Below are 21,198 nucleotides of genomic sequence, written 5' to 3' on the forward strand. Positions count from 1 at the left end.
CTCGGGATGTTGGTAAGTGCTCTAGAAAGATTGTCCAATGTCTTTCATAGAATGTGGTTAGTTATTTACAATTATGTAGGTAATTTCATCAAGTCTATCTCAATATGGACCACCCAAATCAAGACTATGAAATCATTAACAACATTTATTAAGTTCATCCTCTCAAATTTAAATTTGGCTAATTCATCAAGTCTGTCTTAATAGAACAACCCAAACTTTCAAGCCCATTTTGATTACAATGGCCTACAGGCCAACACAGATGGATCTTACAACTGCTCAAATGCTACTTAGGCATACTCTTACACTACTCAGGTGCCCTCAAACCTATTGCCTCAATAGGACACTACACTTGCTCCAACAATCCTCAAGTGTACTTTAGCATGCTGTTCCAACAGTTGGAAATAGAAACGAGTTTCATCTTTAAACAGTAGTATACTTTTCTTCTAAATTGTTGGAGATATACTATTGTAAAATAAAACTGTTAACACTGATAGAAAATTGAACTGGGTGTAAATAAAGTAACAATCACTGTGTCATGGAAGAACCTCTTTCTTAGAAGCAAATTCGCCCTGATCGATGCAATCAGGTAGTGGACATTGCCCTCAAGGTTAACACAATACTTCAATATTCATACACTCGATTAAAAAATGTGGAACATAATTGACATTGCTCTTCTCGAAAGGAATGAAAATTGAAAAATAAAAGTAGTTGATCGAAAATATGATCGAAAAATAAACTAGGAGAAACTAATGAAACCACACTAGATTTAATTTCTAAGAAACATTAGAGGGGTCATAGACAGTATTGCTTAAAACCCAATCTCCTAGACAGAATTTCCTTCTCGTGTAATTCTGCAAAACACTAGAATTTAAATAATAGAAGGATGAGAGAAGTTGTTTTTCTCTTTGTTTTCCTCTTGTTGTGTTCTGTCTAAAAAAAGAGAATGCCCTCCTATTTATATAGTTTCCTAAAGGGTAAACTAGTAAAATATGTAGGGCAAAAAGGTTAAACTGGCAAAAACAATTTCCTAAAACTCTGCAACAGTCAAGTAAATATTTTTATTGACTATTTTTTTCTGCAACAGATTTTTGGAATCTAAAAACTTTATTTTCTGAAAAATAATACAAAAGTTTTACGCAAAAATAAACACGTACGGTTTGTGTCGTAGACACGTGTTAACAAGAACATTAATTGGGCAGTGGCAGCGACAGGTGCGTGTTAGGCCTTTAGCTCTAATTACTCAATAAAGGAAAGAGGCAAGTCTATATATAAACCCTCTTAGAAGCTTATGCCTAACCAATTTGGGGTTGCCCTTTTCTTTTGAATTACCAACATTCCCCCAGTAATGCAAAAAAATTAGGAAAATTTTGCAAACATGAGAAAAAGGTAAAACTTGAAAAGAGCAATAGCAAAACTAGCTGCTTGAGCATTAGTATCTTGTGGATTGGAAATGGTACATAGTGAAATGAGTATTTTTCTTTTTAATAAGTGAACGAATCTTGAACTTGTTAAGATAAGGGTTAACCTATGGCACACGACTAATCTCAGAACTAATTGATGTTCCACAATAGATCAACAAGTTTTAGCCAATACATCTCGGGATGCCGGTAAGTGCTTTAGATAGATTGCCAAATGTCTTTCATAAAAGGTTGTTATAGTTCGTGACACTTATGTAGATGATTTCATCAAGTCTATCTCAATATAGACCACCCGAATCAAGACTATGAAATCGTTAAGAGCATTTCTTAAGTTTAGCCTCTCAAATTTAAATTTGGCGAATTCATTAAGTTTGTCTCAATAAGACCATCCAAACTTTGGGATATGAACTCATTAAGAGTAATAAACTCAAACTCACATCTCAGTGAATTATGCATGTACATCGTTCGTTATAAGGATAGGTAGAATGTACACTATGATTCTTTTTGCGGTTTCGTTTAACCATATTGAACTTAAAGAACTAAGTTAGGTATCCACCATGAATTTCTCAACCATTGAGCTTAATACCCATCCTCTTTGGCAAATAAAAAATCATTTTCCTACTTAACCCTTTGGTTAGTAGATCAGCTAGGTTCCTTTCAGTCCTCATGTATTTCAAATCAAGTACTCCATTCTTATATGAAAAAATCTCTGCGAGTAGATTCTTAAGCTACTCAGCCTCTTTCCCGACTCAACCAAGAGTTATAAACTTAGGTTCCATCGTAGAGGAAGCAATACACGTCTATTTAATAGACTTCCAAGAAATAGTTGCTTCACTCAAAGTGAAGACATATCCACTTGTAAAGCTAACTTTAGCAGTTAACCAGTTTGCATCACTGCATTCCTCTAGGACTGTAGGGTATCCGAAAAATTCTGACTTTCCAAGTTATTATACTTTAATTTCACTCAAGACCGTTTGGGGAAAGTTTAACCTGATAACTAAATTGCAGACCATGACACTCCCCTACTTACTATGTCAATGCCCTCAATGACATGAAGCTTATAGGTGCCTTCATTGGTCTAGCAACAGGAAACAGAAATGATTCTCATGTTTAAATAGTAGTATACTTTGCTTCTAAAAAATTGCAAATATAGTACTACAAAATAAAATCGTTAGTGCTGATAGAAAACCAAACTAAATGTAAATAAAGTAGCAGTCATTATGCCGTGGAAGAGTCTAATAGTTCAATATTCATACATCCGAATAAAGAAGGTGGAATAGAATTGAGATTGCTCTTCTCAAAAGGAATGAAAATAGAAAAAAAAAGTAGTTGATCGAAAATCTGATTGAAAAATAAATTGAAAGAAATAAGAGAAACCACACTGGGTTCAATTCCTAGGATAGATTGGAGGGGTCACAGACGATCCCGCTTAAAACCAAATCTCCTAGACAAAATTTTCTTCTCGTGTAACTTCGCAGAACACAGAAATTTAAAGAACAGAAGGATGAGAAAAGCTAGTTTTCTCTCTATTTTCCTCTTGTTGTGATCTGTCTAAAATGAGGAGAATGACCTCCTATTTATACAGTTTCCTGAATGGAAAAGTAGTAAATACGTAGGGCAAAAAGGCCAAATTGAAAAAAGTAGTTTCCTAAAAATCTGCAACAGTCAAATAAAAATATTTTCTACAACAGATTTTCAAAATCTAAACAAATTTATTTTTTGAAAAATAATACAAAAATTTTACCCAAAAATAAAAACGTACACATATATGGATCGAGCGACAGTAAGCACGTATTAGGCCTTTAACTCCAATTACTCAATGAGGGAAAGAGACAAGTCTATATATAAACTCTCTTGGAAGCTTATGCCTAACTGAATTGCCCTTTTCTTTTGCATTAATAAAACTTATATCCTATTGTTATCTAAATAAACCTTAAAATCAAATTAATCACTGTTGAGAATTAGAGAGACTTACATATTTGAAGTTGAGAGTCGCAACTAAAATTGAAAGAAACTAGAGAGGTTGACTTGTTGAATGAAAAGCTCGGTTGAGAAAAACGAGAGGGTGAGTAAGAGTAGCGGCTAAAACTGAGATGGACGAGAAAGGCTGAGTGATGGATGAGACAAGACGAAAGTGGCTGAGTGAAGGCATCTGTGTGAACGCATAGGTTAAGAGATGGGAGGTGTGCAACTGTAGCGATAATAGTTTAGGAAAGGAAAGGGAGAAATGGCAAAAAGTTAAAATGAGTCTTTTTAGGGTTTACTTTAAGATGGTAAAAAATTTAATTGGGTTGTATTTTCTTCTTAATTTTTGTTTGGCTTAAGATAAATGATATTGTTTAGATTTGGATAAATAATATTTGTTGGGTAAAACTATTGAGTTTAGTATATATTATATTTATATTTGATATGTAAACTAATGTCAATTTCGTCGAATAAAATGATTTTAAAATCTAAAATTGAAACTGAATTGACATCACACAACTTAACTAACCTAAAATCAGAAACGACCAAATCAAACCAAAAAATTGAATTGGGTCGACTTAGGTGGTTTCCACCGGATTTTGCACACCCCTACTTTACACTACTCTTTTTCATGGAAACTTGAATTTTTCAGATGCAAGTTGTTGATTCAAGATTGTATTCATCTTAATTCTTTTTTGGGTTCTTTGTCCTTCCGTTGGACTTGGAGATGCTAATAAAGCTGCTAATACTTTGGCAACGGTGACTTTATTTCATGCGGACTACTTCGAGTTTGTTAGTTAAAATCTTGATGTCTGATTGTGCTTCTAGTCTGGATGAAAACAAGAGGAATTAAGATTGGATATACCAGATAAGCATATTGGCTTGGTTTAGTTTTCTCCTCTTTTCTCTAGTTTCAGTTCTTGTTTTAATGAAATCTCTTTTTCTCTAAAAAAAAAATTTATTCATCCTTTAAAACTCTTCATCCTTAAAAACTCATCAATCTTTGCAAATCAAACAAAGTTATATGTATATATATATGTATGTATGTATACGGATCGATATTTAGCTTCTAGCTAATTAAGGAATAAATACAGTCTGAACTTGATTCATCACACAAGCCAGGGATCGACACAGGAAGAAACCCAATGAAGATTTTGATATACCCTCTGCCATCTGCCATGGAGTTTCCAAGTAAAAGTATAATAAATAAAAACCCCAACATGAGACGAAAAAGATTATATATTTAGTAGTTTACAAAAGAAAAAAAAAAGTTGAAACCTTCATGTTCTATTGTCTTCTATTAACTAAAGTCGTCGGGGCTAATCTTCCTTGATACTCTCCAATGAAGGTCGCCAAGAATGATGTTTATTTCCACATCTTGCTTTCTTTATTTCCTCTAAAAGATCCCCTAATCTCTTCCCTCCACCATGATTCTTCTTCAGCTTCACCATAAATAACTCTAGCTCCTCTTTCGTCAACACTACCTTCACTTTCACTCTGGATTTCCCAGTACTGTTTTCCTTCTTTATTTCTTCTTCTTCTTCTTCTTCTTCCTTCATCTGTCTTTTATTTGAAGCCTCCATGCAATTCCCCATTATTATTTTTTTTCTCAATTGAGTTTATTGTTTGGTGCTGACTGTGAAAAAAAAGCGAGCTCCTATAGAGGTATTTATAGACAAAGGTATTAAACATTTTAGTATTGTTTTTTTCTCCTTCACGAGACTTGATTTTTTTTCTACATGCTTAAGTGACAAATTGAAGTCGACGTAAAACTATAAAACTAGACTATTATTTAATTGAAAAAAGAAACAAATATATAATTGTAATGCTAATTATTAATGAGGAATTAAAATCAAGTCTCAACCTATTACAACTTTAGCAAAGGACAAATATCTTTTAGCAAATCTAGCTATCCAGCTATTCTATCGTTGGGATTTGAATATGTTTCGGTATTACCATTTTCATACACTGTGTATCATATTTTTAATTAGGTTAATGATCTCATCACAACCAACAATTGAGGTGCTTTTTTATAATTATAATGATTTGTTACAATTTATATACTATTGAATAATTAAAGTTATCGAAATTTGATCTATCAAGTACTATTACAACAAATTTATTTAAAGTTTGGAAATATATATATATATATATATATATATATATATAAGTATTTAGAAAATATAAAAAAATCCGAAAGTTAAACTCAGCATCATTCACAAGCATCAACAACAACTCTAGGAAAAATGCATGAAAAACAATTATAAGGTAGACAGCATAATTATCGGCTTTTGAAAATTTTATGTGTGAATACGATCTTTACCATTCTATTCATATAAGCAACACTTTTTTTTTTTTCTTTTTCTTTTTTCCTTTACAGTTCTTAAGCTTATCCATTATCAACTTTCGATCCCACCCATCTTTTGATTTATGAATTGTGGGTCATTTTGGTTGATGGAAAAAAGCATTGACCAAATTACTGCTGCTTAATTTTAAGTTAATTTCGAATTGCTTGAAAAGATAAAAATATGAGAAAATCACCTCTTTTTTTATAATTTTGTTTTCATTAGCAGCCGCTAGGTACCACGAATGAATTTTCTGGAAAATGTGAGGAAGCAAAATTATAGGACATTCTGATATGATTCAGGCACAACCAAGCTTAATTTATATAATAAACTCTAATACCCCCACAAGGTCACGGGCAGAAACGTGTTCAATTCGTTTAAAAGAAAAAAAAAAAGAAAAGAAATCTCTGAGTTGTACCCAGCGTGGCAAAAAAAAAAAACTGGGTTTATAAATTAATTTTAGAAACACCGACGAGTTTTAATATTTATTACCAGAAACAATATTATGTTATCTTATATAAAATGCTAAGTATGCTTAGGGTTTGCAGAAAATTTAAATATATATTTATTTACTTTAAAAAGAAATATTTTGCAGAATCAAGGGATTCATGTTTGGTAAAGTTAATTTTCTGATGAAGACAAAACAAAATTGATATCCTCCAATCTTCATGCATTTTTTTTTGTCTTTTCATAATCAAAATAATATCATTTTGAGCTTTGTCTGCTTGAAAATAAAGTAGATGAATTTTACCTACTATTTTCCTATATTAGAGAAACATGCGAATTTACTTTAAAATTTAAATCCATTTATTGCGCGTGTTATAATACTACTATCCGAATATGAATAAAAAATTAATTAATTTAACAAATATCTGAATCTACTTTTAATAAGTATAAAATAAACTTTTTAAAGTACTATAAATAAGGCGTTATTTATAAAAGTAAAAATAGATCGAGATATTTATTATTTGACTATATATTTATTATCAGCAAAAATAAAATGAATATAGGAAATAGATATCTACAAATAAAATATTTTCATTTGTTGCGAATGATAATTTAAATATTATTTAAAAATAGAAAAAAAGAAGTAAATCAAGCATCTGTAAATATTCGAATCAGCGCGTTCTCCATGGCAATCTTGATTCTTGTTCGAAAGTTCATCATCTTTTCCTTTTTCATTTTTCCAAGTTTTCAATATAACTTTTTTTTAGCATCTTCTTCATCCCATGGATGAAAAAATGTTAGAAATTTAGTAAGTTAAAAGAAAATCTTTAAAGTTGGAATAAAAATGTCATTGAAGATTCATGAGTTCATTTTTCACATTCGAATTATATTTTTTTTTCTCTCTATTTTTTATCCGTCCAGTTTTCATCTTTTCAAAAAAAATTTCACAAAAATCTAAGGTTTTACTGAAGTTAATTATTAATTTATGAATGTATATTTTTTAATATTTAATGCAATTTATAAGCATAATCTGAATACGAGGTGGAAGATGGCATATCCAATCACGGTTTTTGTGCTCAACATACCGCAATCTATGCATTGGAAAGGCTTATGGGCAATGCTCAGGTACCATGGAGAGGTGAGAGATGTTTTTATTCTAGCGAAAAAGAATAAGGAAGGAAAAAAGTTTGGATTTGAGAGATTCAGCAACATGACAGATGCAAAAAGGGCTATAAGTAGACTAAATGGAATTGTGATTATGGGAAAAAGGTTAATGGTGGATGTTGCAAAATTTAATGGAAGAAGGCAGATTTAGAAGAAGAAGAGTAGGAGTGATGTTGGTACTGTTATGGGAATGAAAGGAAGAATTGAAAGAAAGAATATGAGAAGTCGGGATTTTTAGGTGGATTGGAAAGAGGAGAAAGCTCTTCGACAAGTCAGTTTGCTTCAAAGAGGTTAGATTTTATAGATAATAAAACAAAGAAACCTTGTGTTACAGTTCAAGAGTATGTAGATGAATAACAATTATAGAAACTACAACGTTGCGTGGTGGGAGAAACAGCAACCTGTTGTGACATTAAGGATTTGCAAAAGAGAGTTATAAATGGGGGTCTAAGGGAGATCACTGTAAAAAGAATTCATGGCAGATTTTTCTTGATTGAAATTCTAGATGAGAAATTGTATAGGATATTGAGTCAGAACAACTGGGCGTACTTGAGAGATTTCTTTATTTCCATAGAACCTTGATCGGATAAGATAAATGTGGAAGAAAGGGTGAAATGGGTTGAGGTCTTTGGAATACCACTTCATTGTTAGAATTATGAATCCTTTAAAAAAATAGGGGGTTTGGGGGAGTTGATTTCGTTGAGAAAAAATCTGAGCAATGTGAGATGTTTTGGCTCCATGACAATTCTGGTGAGTATCAAACAACAGGTAAAGGTTGATGGGATGATTGCTTTTGAGGTTAGAAATTCATGTTTTCCAATTAGTGTGGTGGAAAAGGGTCTGACTGAAGATGGGGATGACTGTCGATAAAGATTGAAAGTAAACGACAAGGATGGGTAATCTTTTGTTCAGAGCAAGGAGGAGTCAGTGGCGTCAGAAGATGAATCGGTGATAGGGGCAGGATTAGAGAATATGCTAGGTAGAAGATCAGATTGGGAAATGGAAGCATTAAATGCAATGCTTCTGGAGAAGTCAAACGACAGAGGTGAAAGTCAGAATTTGTCTCAGCAAGTTTGTAGATTGGATAGAATTTCTAGGTGGAAATAAGGCTGAAAGTAGGGAGGTGATATTGTAGGTTACAAGTGGGTAAAAAAATAAGGCTAAAGAGGATGTCGTAAATATGAGCCTATCTATCGAAGAAATTGATGTGGATAATGGGGTGGAAGATCAAACAATTTTAATCAATAATTTTGGTATTAGGGGAGGGATAGGCTTGGAGGATAATGGCCTTTTAGATGGGGTGGCTTTTAATAAAAATAAAAGGCAATTATAGCAGTTTTTCAAGAAGAAAATTCAAATAAGGCAAGCAGGGGGAACGATCCAGCCGAAGAGGGTAGTGCTACAACAATAATTCAGTTAGTGTCTCAAAATCGCAAGAAAGTTCTCAAAACAGTAAGAAAGTTAATTCAAATGGCAGGAAGGTTCGATCAATGTTTGACATTCAGGATAAATCTCTTTCGCTAAATGAGAAGAGGAAGATAGACAGGGTGATAAAGAAACATAGAGGAAAAGGTATTGGAGATAAGGAAAACGAGGTAATGAATGCTTTGCTATCATATTCAGACATTATCAACAGGAAACGGGTCATTCTTAAGGAGGCAATGAAAGCGTGGGAGGTTGGTAAAAAGCTTAGTATTAGTATGAAGGGCGATGAGCGAGAACTGGTGGAGGACTTAATGAGATTAGAAGGGAAATAAGGTTAGTTCACTTTAAGCAAAGAAAGGCACTTCGATGTGAGGATAAGGTGAGCAGTGCTTTTATTTTATAAATTTTCTTGTTATGAGATTTTGGTAGAATATTGTGACTAAAATAGATGAGGATATTATCTTGGAATATTTGAGGCTTGTCTTCAGATTTGAAGTAAAGCTACTTGAAAAATGTGGTTGGTAAATTTAGAGCTGAAGTATGTTTTGTGTAAGAATCAGATTTAGAGGGTGTTTGAAAGTAATAATTAGAAAGATTTAGGGGAATATATTTTTGATTTTTGATTTTCGGCAGCAGAAGGAAATTCAGGAGGGATAATAACAGTATGGGATAAAAGTAAGTTCGAGGTGAAAAGTGATTTTTGCTCAAAATATTATGTGGTTATAGAAAGGAAGTGGGTAGAGGAGGATATGGCAGCAACATTAATAAACATATATGCTCGAAATGGCTATTCATATCAAAAGATGATTTGGGAGGAGATATGCGGGTTGAAGGAATCGTTCCCTAGCCCTTGAATCTTGGGAGGTGATTTCAACTCAATTTGTAACAAGAGTGAAAGAAGCAACTATGTAGGATTACTGATTAGTTCGAAGGCCTTTAATAGTTTTATTTGGATCTACCGCTTACAGGGAAGAGATTTACGTGGTTTTGTTCGAACAATAAAATGAGCAGGTTGGATAGATTCCTTGTTGATGATTATTGGTTGGTTTGCTTTAATGATCTTGTCCAATATGGATATGATAGATCAGTGTCTAATCATATCCCGATTCTATTATATAATTCTTCGGTCGATTGGGGCCTGAGGCCTTTTAAATTGTTTAATGGATGGCTCGATCAAAAAGATTGTAAGAAAGTAATTGAATATGTTTGGGATGGAATGAGGGGGGAGAACACAAAGATGGCTAGTAAGCTGAGAAGGTTGAAGACAGCTTTGAAGAATTGGAATGGTGAAACAGGTGGGAAAATAGCGGAGTGGGATGACACAAGGAGTAGTAGAAACTTAAATGAGGTTGAATTTGAGGAGGTGAGACGATTGAATGTGGAGCTTTAGGATACAACAAGGGTTAGGGAATCAGTGTGGGGCCAGAATTCTAGAGCACTATGGTTAAAGGAAGGTGAAGCAATACGAATTTTTTTCACAAAGTAGTGAAATTAAGAGCAAAAAAAAAAAAGTTGATTCATGGCCTTAGATTTTGATCAAATTGGTGCAAGGATCCTAAGGATTTAAAGAAAAAAGTTTGAGTATTTTAGTAATCATTTTAGTTGTTCTCGAAGATATTGGGGCATGATTTTAAACTTGGACTTCAGAAGAATTTCTGAGAAGGAAAGGCTGTGGCTTGAACAGCTTTTTACAATAGAAGAAATTAGAGATGCGGTGTGGAGCTGCAATGATGTTAAGGTGCCTGGACCAGATAGTTTTAGTATGTATTTTTTTAAGAAGAATTAGCATTTGGTGAGGGAGGATTTAGTAGGTATGATGTCAAAATTTTTCCTTTCGGGGAAGTTAGAGAAGATTATTAACTCCTCTTCCATTACCTTTATCCCTAAAACGGAGAGTTCGATTGAGATTTTCAATTTTTGACCAATAAGTTTGGTAGGTTCCTTGCATAAAATAATGGCAAAGATTTTATCTAGAAGATTGAGCGAGTTATAGATGGGGTTGTGAACGATACTCAATGCGCTTTTGTAAGGGCAAAACAGATTTTTGATGGGATTCTTGTGGCTAATAAAGTAATTCACTAGATTAAGAAAAGGTCGTTTGAAGACAACAATTTGATTCTGAAATTGGACTTCTCGAAAGCATATGGCTACATTAGGTGGGATTTTTTTAAATCTGGTAATGTTTTATATGGGTTTTGGGAAGAAATGGAGAAATTGGATTATAGAATGTGTTTCTACTGTAAGAGCAGCAGTGCTTGTAAATGGTTCGGCGACAAATGAGTTCAAACTTTGTAGAGGGTTACGGTAAGGGGATCCGCTCTCTCCGTACTTGTTTATTCTAGTTACGGAGGCATTACACTTGTTGCTTGTAAAGGTAGAAGTGGCGAGGCTGATATATGGGATCCTTAATATAATTACGGATCAATTTTTCTCTCATCTTCAATTTACGGATGAGACTATTCTCTTTTTGAAGGCTGAGGAGGAGACAGTTAATAATGTGAAACATATTCTATGTTATTTTGAGTCATTTTCAAGGACTAAGTATCAATGTTCAAAAATCCTATCTTGTGGGTTTTGGGACAAATGTTGAACTGCTTTGGCATTTGGCAGCTCTATATAGATGCAAGACTGGGAAGCTTCTTTTAAAATATCTTTGAATTCCGTTTGGCGCTGATCCGAGAAAAGTAGCTACTTGGTACCCATTGTGGAGAAGTTCAGAAAAAGGTTAGCGGAGTGGAACTGTAGAACGATGTCATTTGTTGCTAGAGTGGTTTTAATTAATTCAGTTCTGTCTGTACTTCCTATGTACTTTATGTCTCTATTTCAGGTGCCATCCACGGTGATAAATATTATTGACAGAATTATAAGGCAGTTTCTATGGGGTGCTTTGAATTGTAAGAGGAAAATGGCAAGTGTAGGTTGGGAGTGAGTGTGCTTGCCAAGAAATATGGGAGGTGCTGGTGTAGTAAATCTGAAGGTTAAGAACAGTGCCTTTATGGCAAAATGGGGGTAGAGGTTTGCAACCAAAATGAATGTACTATGGAGGAAAGTGATTTGTTCTAAGTATGGATCATCTTTACAAGGATGGAGGTTTAAAATGTCCAAGCTTAAGGAAATGTCTGTGGTATGGCAGGGTATTGTAGAAATTTCCAAAAGCGAAAAGGTGTCAAAATGGTTAAGACCGGAATCTTATAAATGGGTGATCAGAAATGGACTTTCGGTTTTATTTTTGGAAGATGTGTGGTGCGAGAGTAGATCCTTTAAGGCAGAATTTCTGAGACTTCATAGATTGGCCATAGTTAGGAATAGTTTGGTGAAGGACGTGGCTTTAAACAATAGTTTTGAAGGAATAATTTGGGAGAATGTTTTCTCGAGAAAGTTGTTGGATAGAGAATGTTGCATGGTGGACAAATTGAAGACGATGTTGGGGATTTGTGAGCTGAATGATGAGATAGAGGATCGTATAGTGTGGATTCACGACAAATGAGGGGTATTCTTAGTTAAAAAGTTGTCGCAATTGCCGGCTTATGATGGAATGGAAGTTGTTGAATTCCCGTTTGATAGAATTTGAAGTCTGAAATATCCTCCAAGGGTGTGTAACTTCTTGTGGATGTTGGCGATTAATCGCATTCCAACAAAAGATTTTTTGATAAGTTGTGAGATACAAATTGATTCATCAAACAAGAGCTACCCATAGTGTGATGGAGTTTCGAGAAATACTAACCATTTGTTTTTTAAATGTCTTTTATCAAAAGCTTCTGGTCTTGCATTTTTAGCTAGTGGGATTTAATTTGGAAGGATGTGGCAAATATTGATGAATTCTATTCTGTGTGTTGGAGTATGAAGTTGACAGGTATTGCAATTTCATGCTAAACAATATGACTAGCTCGAAACGAGAAGGTGTTTAAAAGGTCAGTGGCTACAATTGATTCTTTAATATTTCAATAAAAAGTGAGATCGTTGATGTGGGCTAGACCAGTACATGATGATTGTATATTTTCGAAGGTTGATTGGTGGGGACGAACTAAGGATTGCAGGTCGGATAGAAATTTGGGGAGGGATAGGGATTGTGTTTAGGATCCTCCTCCTACGAGTTGGTTGAAATTGAACGTGGCTAGAGTAGTTGTGGAGAAGGTTGCAGGCTGTGGAAGGGTGTTGAAGGACGAAAAAGGAGTGGTCTCTACTCTTTTTTTTGGTAAATGTGGTGCGTGTGCAGTGGAGCAAGCGGTAGTAATGGTTATTAAAGTTGCAAATGAGGTTTTTATTGATTTGATCCGGAAGGTAAATGTTCCTCTGATTGTAGAGTTTGAATTGAGTAGTGTTTTGATTGGCTGAAGTATAGGCGTTTACGACCATAGTTGGTGAGAAAATTATTTGCAGATATTGAAGGAGGATTACGGTATTTGGTGGAGATAAAGTTTGTGGTCACAAATAGTCAAAAGAATGGTATGACTAATTCATTGGCAAATGTTAGACTGTCCAGGAATCACTTTTTTAAAGCTTATTGGTAATCTGTTGTTTCTTGGTGATTTGTATTAGTGCAGTCTGCTTGCTGTTATATTTCTTTGTAAGTTGTACTGTTGTTTTTTGCAGCTCTGTTGATCAGACATGAGCTGGGAGTTTTTATTACTCCATTTTACTTGTAATCAATTGATTAAGCTGAAGAAATATTTAATGCAATTTTTTAATTTAAAAATATTTAATTATTATTTTATGAATACAAATTTTTATTTTTATTAGCGAAAAAATCCGCACCGTTTCTTTACATACTAGTCTTTGTAATTAGATAACTTTAAAAAATTATTTTTAATTAGAGAAGCAACACTAATATTTCTTTTATTATGGAAAGAAACTATATATAATCATGTCTTTAATTGATATTTAAAAGATAAAAAAATAAAGAAACGAAACACATAAGATTGTGGAGTTTTTTTTTTTTAAAAGCTACACCAATAATATATCAAATAGTAATTCCACATTTGATACTCATCTTTTCTAGTATATGGTTTTATATGGTAGAAATTATTAGGTAAGCTCTTCTTAATGTCTCATCCAATCATATAACGTTATATAAAATTATTTTACACGTTTTTTTAATTAATAAATATTAACAAAAAAAATTATCCTAAAATTTTACCTTTTCATCTAATTCAAATTCGGATTGATCATCTTCCCACAATCATAGTTTTTCTCCATCCTCCCTCTGTTTTCGCCATGCTGCAGAGCTTGCAGCCATCTATAATCATCGTTGTCGTTGCTACTAAGAGCTGGTTCAATGCCAAAAGCTACTTGACCTATTTGATTCAGTAAAACCCTAATGTCATGGCATAAATTGATGAAACCTCAATTAGAAAACCTAAAATTCAAAAAGAGTTCAAATAAAAAACAGCATGTCGAGCCAGCTAGAATGAGACTTGCATATTCCATGCGAGGGGAAGTTTTTGAGTTTTGGCTTCGGTGATTATTATTATTATTATTATTATTATTATTATTATCTCTTAAAAGCAATGAATATTAAAGTTGATACCAAAAGTCCAGAATAAAGAAGCTTTAATTTTTCTTTATAAAGAAATAATATGTGTGCTAACAAATTAGCAATGTATACGGGAAGGAAAACTTTAATAAGCAAAAACTAAAAATCTCAAAATTATACATAAATTTTGGTTTAATATATAATTGTATATATGAATTTTAATTTAATATAATTATAGATATGAAATTTTGATTGTGTTTCAAATGTATAATTGAAATTTTAATTTTGATTCAATCATACACATTTAAAAAATAAATGGATCAATATAAAATGATGTTATATCAATAATTGTATTAATAATTTATGAAAGTTAAATTAAACCGAAATTTCATATATAAAATTATATAAAATTAAAATTCATATATATATAATTACACCTTAAATTAAAATTAATTTATAATTTTAAAATTTATCCCAAACAAAAAAATAAATTGATTAACACAGTATAGACTTTTTTCACATCTTCAAGAAGATAAAAGAATAAAGAAAATAAAAGAAAAGAAAACCTAGATATATATTCGTGAAAATTATATTAATTTTTATCATTATAAACTTCTCTGTTTGAGCGTATTCACATAGTAAAAATTAGTTAGGTAATTATGATTTAATTGCTGTTAGAGTTATAATTGATGTCGAAAATTACGGTTTTAAAATGTTTTTCTATAAATCATGTTCTTAAATATTAAATATTAATATTTATCGAGTTAGTAGAGAAATATTTTAAAATTTGATCTATTAATTTTTTAATTGATAATTAATTAATGTACAAGTGTAATGATTCTAAAATCAATGGTATCCAACAATACAATTTTGGGACCCATTTCGTAAAAATATATATTTACTGAATTACCATATAAGTGAATTGAATTTTGATTAGGTAAATTTGCGAATTAGTGACTAACTAAGGTATAAAGACTAGATCATAAAAATAGTAAAAATTAAATTACTGTAATTTTTATTGCTTAAGGACTTATATAGCAATTAAACTAAGGTCCAAAATGACAAAAATACCAAAATATAGTGGACGGTTGGTGCAAGATTTGTTAAAATATCATTAAAATTTTAATATTAAAATAATTTAATAATTGTTTATAACATAAAATTTAAAAAAACAAAGTCACATTTCTTTTCATCTTCTTTCTTCTCCATGGAACACCTAAAGAAAACCAAAAATTCATTTTCTTTGCTTTAAAGCATTTCGTTGTTGGAAAAATCTTAGTTTAAAAACAATTTTTTTGCATAGGGAAAATTAAAATTGAAAAGCGATTCGGTTTGTGATATTTATAGTAATAAACTCTAACCAAATTCATACATGCGTTTTTGACTTAATGAATGCTCATTGTTCTCGGCTTTCAACCAAACAATCTTCTCTGCTATTCTTGTACCACGAACTGTTTCGAATGTGAGCTCAAACCAATTGAATCGAAACACATAACTAGAAAAAGTTTTCTCTCTTTTATTTGGGGTGAAAATGAAAATTCTCTCTTCTTAATAGAAACCGTTACAATTGTTATTCTAAAAAAATATATTTGATAGTTAAAAATAAATTCTCTTTATTTTTCTACAGAGTAACAATCTCTTTAAGTTGTGTTAATAGTTCTACTGATGCCATCTATTTATAGGAAGAGAAGGTAAAACCCTTGTTGAGTTGTAGTTGTTTATTTCAAATAGAAAAACAACTTCCTACTTAAAGTAGGAGTGGGGTGGACAGCACACCCTAGTTTACTAGGGTTCCCACCCCTGCATATTATATGAGGGCTTTTGGGTCTTTCTTACATCGGGTCCAATTACGAGTACTTCTTGAATCTTTTGACCCAGTATTCTATAATGTGATCCAACCCGATTTAATTTTTCTATTTCCCAAAATGAACTTTAATATTCTATATTAACAATTTTCTCATCCTTATTTTACCACCAGTAAATTTTTGATAATTTTACCGCCGGTAAAATTTTGAGAAAATATGTTCAATATTTCATAACTCAACATGTTCACTGTGGCCGAATAGTTTATTTTCATTTTAGGGCTTCAAAACAACTCAAAAACATAAACTCATTCTTCCAATAATTTTTAAATGGTCCATATAAAATTGTAAATGGATCATTTGCATTTCCATTTTTCCATTTCGGAAAAAACCATAATCATTTTTGAATATTTTCCATTTCTCTTTTCCTATTCATTATGTTCATTTCTATTTAAACTCGCAATTCATTTTTAGTTTTGACAAGCTAGCGAAAGGACCGATTGGACATATGTAATTAGGGCTCAAGTGATTTATAATTAAGTTTTGAATTTTCACTTATTAATTATAAACTCATTCAGTCATGAGTTCATTCCACTATAGTATCATGACTAAGTTCTCTCCAATGACATACCATTACGAAAGTAACTACACAGTACTCGTCCAATGACTTTATCATAAGTGTGTTACCCTAATAGGATATCTTTGATCTCTTTAAGATAATATCCATTCTTCCAATACGGTCTTATTTTATCACATGGTAACCGTTACATCTTCCTTCATGAAAAAAACAATTACTATCGAATAGTAATTAATTCATTCATCACAAAGACAAAAGATCGATGACCATATTTACTTTTCATCAACCATGTAATGCCAATGAGAGGATATCATTTACCCATGTCTCAGGCTATGAATTCCACTATTGTGAGTGACGCTACGTACTGCAGAAGTAGTACACCCAACTTATCGGCTTTCGGTTCCTTATCTATTTGAATTTAATCTTTTACTTATATCAAAGTGTATGAGTCATGCATACATAGTCCGCCATCTACTAAAGATTTAGGTATGTTACACTATGAACGTCATAAATGGATAGATCTATAAACGAATTCAAGATCTATTCTACTTAGTTCCAGTCTAATGTACTGCCAGTCTAGTCAGTCATATCATGTTTCTATCTTCTGGGAGTTATCCACTCTGATGCCCAAGACGAAGCATCTCCCCAATTGTACTTGATAGATGATATATTAGTCTTTCAATCGGTTTGCTCATTTCCGATTAGACTAAGGACATGTTTAGGTTCGTCTACTAATTCAAGTTGTCTTTCTGTAATACGACTTGACCACGTAATACCACTAAATATTAGTTAAAAAATAAAAAACCAGTGAGCAACATTTACTTCCATTTTGCGTTGTGTGCAAAAACCATGTGAGGACTATATATAAAGTATTAATGTAATTCATGAATAGTTTTATTAACCAATCTATTCGAAAAATTATAAGTATACTTAGACAAAAATACTACACTTAAGGCACCAGATCCAACATCGACCCTCTTGCATGGTAAGATAATTTATACATGTTTTTTCATAAATTTTATATTTTTGTGATCGTAGGAGCTCAATATAGCTAACACAATTGTTATTTCTCAAAACTGTTAAAGTTTTAAAATGTTGTCATTTATGAATGCTTGAAGTTTTTGATGTTATTTGGTTAGATATGAAAAAACACTAGTTTTTAAAGTAAAAATTATTGATTTTGAACATAGGGACTAAAGTTTAAGGGACGATTGTAACTACCCCATATTCCGGAAAGATAATGAATACCGTGTTGTAAGGTTTTAGCGTGGGTTCATTTCTCACAATTTTCGATCAGAATGATAACCGACCTAAAGTTAACAGAGATTATTTGAGCTTGAAATTAATCATATTTGATTGGATTATAAGAGTGGATTTTAATGAAAGATAATAAGTGAAGAATGGAGGGGACAAAAGGGCAATTATACCAAAATTTAAAAAGAGAAGAAATGACAGAATGCTCAAATGCTACTAACGCAGGAATGCGCTAATTGCCTTCTAAATTCAAGTGTGTCTTAAAGCCAAAATTATAAGTCTTTATATACACATCTCAAAGAACTAATTTAATATGATTTATGCCTAAAATTGTAACAGCCCATTTTCAGTGGAATTGAAATAGTCATTTTAGGACCATAAATTCGACGTCAAAAAAATATTTATTAGTATTTTAATGTTTACAGCATTTTAGTAAGATCGTGTAAAAATTTCGTGAAGAATTTTTATAGTTTGCATGCTTAATTTGATATAAAGGACTAAATCGCGTAAAGTGCAAAATTTAAGTTCTATTAGAAAAAGGTGTCAATTTGCTATGAAATTAAAACATGAATGGACTTAAATGGTAATTATACCATAATTATTTTTGGTGGCCAAATTTGGACATTAATTAAGCATTATAAAGGATTATAAGTAATGTTATTATGGTAATTAATAAAATAAACTAAAATTAAATTAAGAAAAAGAAAGATATCATCTTTCTTCTTCATTTTGCCAACCTAATATTAGCTTGGGAAGCCATTAAAGACCATCCAAACATTCATCCATCCTTAGTTCTCATGCATGTGAGTATTTTTCGTCCCGTTTTTAATGATTTCTATGTTTCTAGAGTCATTGTAGCTTAATCTAGCTAGCCTGGGGACTAATTTGCAAAAAATTAAAAGTATAGGGTTTTACCATGAATGTTATTAGTTGTTTTTGATGTTTGATGAATGAAAATGAATATTGGATGATAGTTGAACAACTTTTGTTAAAGAATTTTTGATGAATTTGTCATTTTAAGATTAAATTGAAAATAAGAAAATGTCCATGGTGAAAATGTGAAATAATTGAAATGTATGGCTTGCTAAGGGCTTAGATGATATTCGGCTAGCATGAGTTGGGACTAAATTGCATGGATTTTCATTTTTATGAGCTAGGGACTATATTATATTGAATTTAAAATTTAAAGGGCAAAAGCATAATTTTCCCAAAATATGATTTATTTTGAATTAAATTGAATAGAATGAAATTTGAATAAACTAAATTTTATTATATAGTTCAAGAAAACCAACGTACAGATTTAGATAGGGGAAAAGAAAAAGTATTGGATTAATTGATTGCATTTCTTCGTTCGTGTTTGAGGTAAATTCATTAATTTAAATAACATTAAATTATGTTTGATTTAATTGTTTCATGTTATGTATATTGAAATTACGACTCTACATAAATATCCAACGAAGTTTCGGCGACTTTCGGATCCCGTTTGAACCTTAGGAATATATAATATACAAATGACATGTCATTAGGGGTTACTGTATTTAAGGTGCTGGTCTTGTACGTCCTACCAGTGGTTGAGTTTTTGGCATATGTTGTGGTTATTTGACAGCTTGTGTAAGCAGCACTGTGTAGCTACGTCCTGGCTGACAGTTTGTGTAAGCAGACCTATTTATGGCTCGAGAGAGAGCATTGATACGAGATATGAGATAGTAGTGGTTTCGACCAGATGATGGCACATAGTGTGCGAGATTCCCGCTTATTCGATATTATTCTAGTGGTTCAATAGGTATGAAAAAGGGAAGGTTCGGCAAATGCTTCAATAAGTGTTGCTATGAAAGTATGAAAATGTATGAGTTGATGATTTGAAATATGCTTAGCCATATGCTTGAAATATGAATGCTTATAAGTAGTGTGTACAAAAGCTATGATGTTTTGAAATGATTTGCTAAGCTATGTGATTGTCTAATTTGAAAGGTTGTTGTTGCTTAAGCTAATGCCAAGTCATGTTGGATTATCTCAAATTGTTTTTATGATTATAAATTGAAATGGTAAGCTTTGTTTATGAATTACGAACTTACTAAGCATTGTATACTTACTTTGTGTTATTTCCTTTGTTTTTCTAGATAATTGAAAGCTCATTCGGATTGGAAGTTATCGGAGATCCATCACACTATCCATCAATTATATCAGTATATTTTGACTATTTTGAGTTATGGTTATAATGGCATGTATAGGCATTTTGTTTAATGATTTTAGCCATTATGCATGGCTTTTATATGTGTTATTTTGGTTGATGAACTAGTTAGTATGATATTAAGATTATATGGTATTATGTGTGGATGTTAATTTGATGTTTGTGTTAGTTAAGTTGATGATAATAAAATGTTGATGGGAATGGTATGGTAACTTTGAATGTAGTTGGTTTTGGTCTAATTGTTAAGATGTGTGAAAGGTATGCAAATAATTATAATGGTACTTATTGTGTATGTATTTTGGTGTATGAACAATATGGCAGATGTGCCTTTATGGTTGTTCAATTGGTATGATTTGAACATGAATGAATTGGATAGTTGTTTAGGTAAATTTGATTATGGAAGTTGAGGTGTCATTTTGGCGTAGTGGCTGTATGGATAGTTTTAGGTTGTTTAAGCTTGAATTTTGCATATCTTAGGTGAGTTTTTGATGCTTGATTATAGGTGTTTTTGGCTTATAGAAGTGGTATGAATTTGGGTGAGAAAAATGGCTTGAAAATAGCCTATTTTTCGTCCACACGGGCGTGTGTTTCAGCCATATGTGACACACGGCCAGGTTACATGACCGTGTGTCCCCTATAGCTTTCAAAGGGTTACAAGTCAGGCTGTTACGCGGACTGGCACACGGGCATGTGAGGTTATTTCAAATGGTACACGGGCTGGGACACGACCATATGTCCCTATTTCGAATGCCCACACGGCCTACGACACAAGCGTGTCTCTTGGCCGTGTGACCCTTGCAGGTTGAAAAGTTTTGACTTTTTTCAAAAAATTTTATATGTTTCTGATTTAGTCCTGATTCGTTTCTAATGTCTTTTTAGGGCCTCAATGGCTGGTAAAAGGGACCGTATGTATGATTTTTTATTGATGTTGCTATGATTTATGTAATGAATTGTTAATGCTAACTAAATGTTCATTGTATGATGTTATGCTCCAGTAACACTCTGTAGCCCTAATCCGGCGACAGATACGGACTATGGGTGTTACAAAAACCATGCTTAACAACCATCCACTAAATTAGAATTTTCTAAATATAGAATTTGTCAAAGTTAAAAGCCTGATATTTTTATCAGCTCAAA

The 21,198-nt window shown here is 32.2% G+C and overlaps 1 protein-coding gene across 1 annotated transcript; it reads right to left on the reverse strand.

Annotated features, from left to right (window-relative positions):
- Nucleotides 1-4,321: 4,321 nt before the first annotated feature.
- Nucleotides 4,322-5,120, reverse strand: LOC108482631 (uncharacterized). Its single transcript, XM_017785754.2, has one exon. It carries the CDS (start codon nt 4,976-4,978, stop codon nt 4,703-4,705), a length of 276 nt encoding a protein of 91 aa, XP_017641243.1. The 5' UTR covers nt 4,979-5,120; the 3' UTR covers nt 4,322-4,702.
- Nucleotides 5,121-21,198: the final 16,078 nt, after the last annotated feature.

This window comes from Gossypium arboreum, chromosome 1 (assembly GCF_025698485.1).
Source record: "Gossypium arboreum isolate Shixiya-1 chromosome 1, ASM2569848v2, whole genome shotgun sequence".
NCBI classification, from domain to species: domain Eukaryota; kingdom Viridiplantae; phylum Streptophyta; class Magnoliopsida; order Malvales; family Malvaceae; genus Gossypium; species Gossypium arboreum.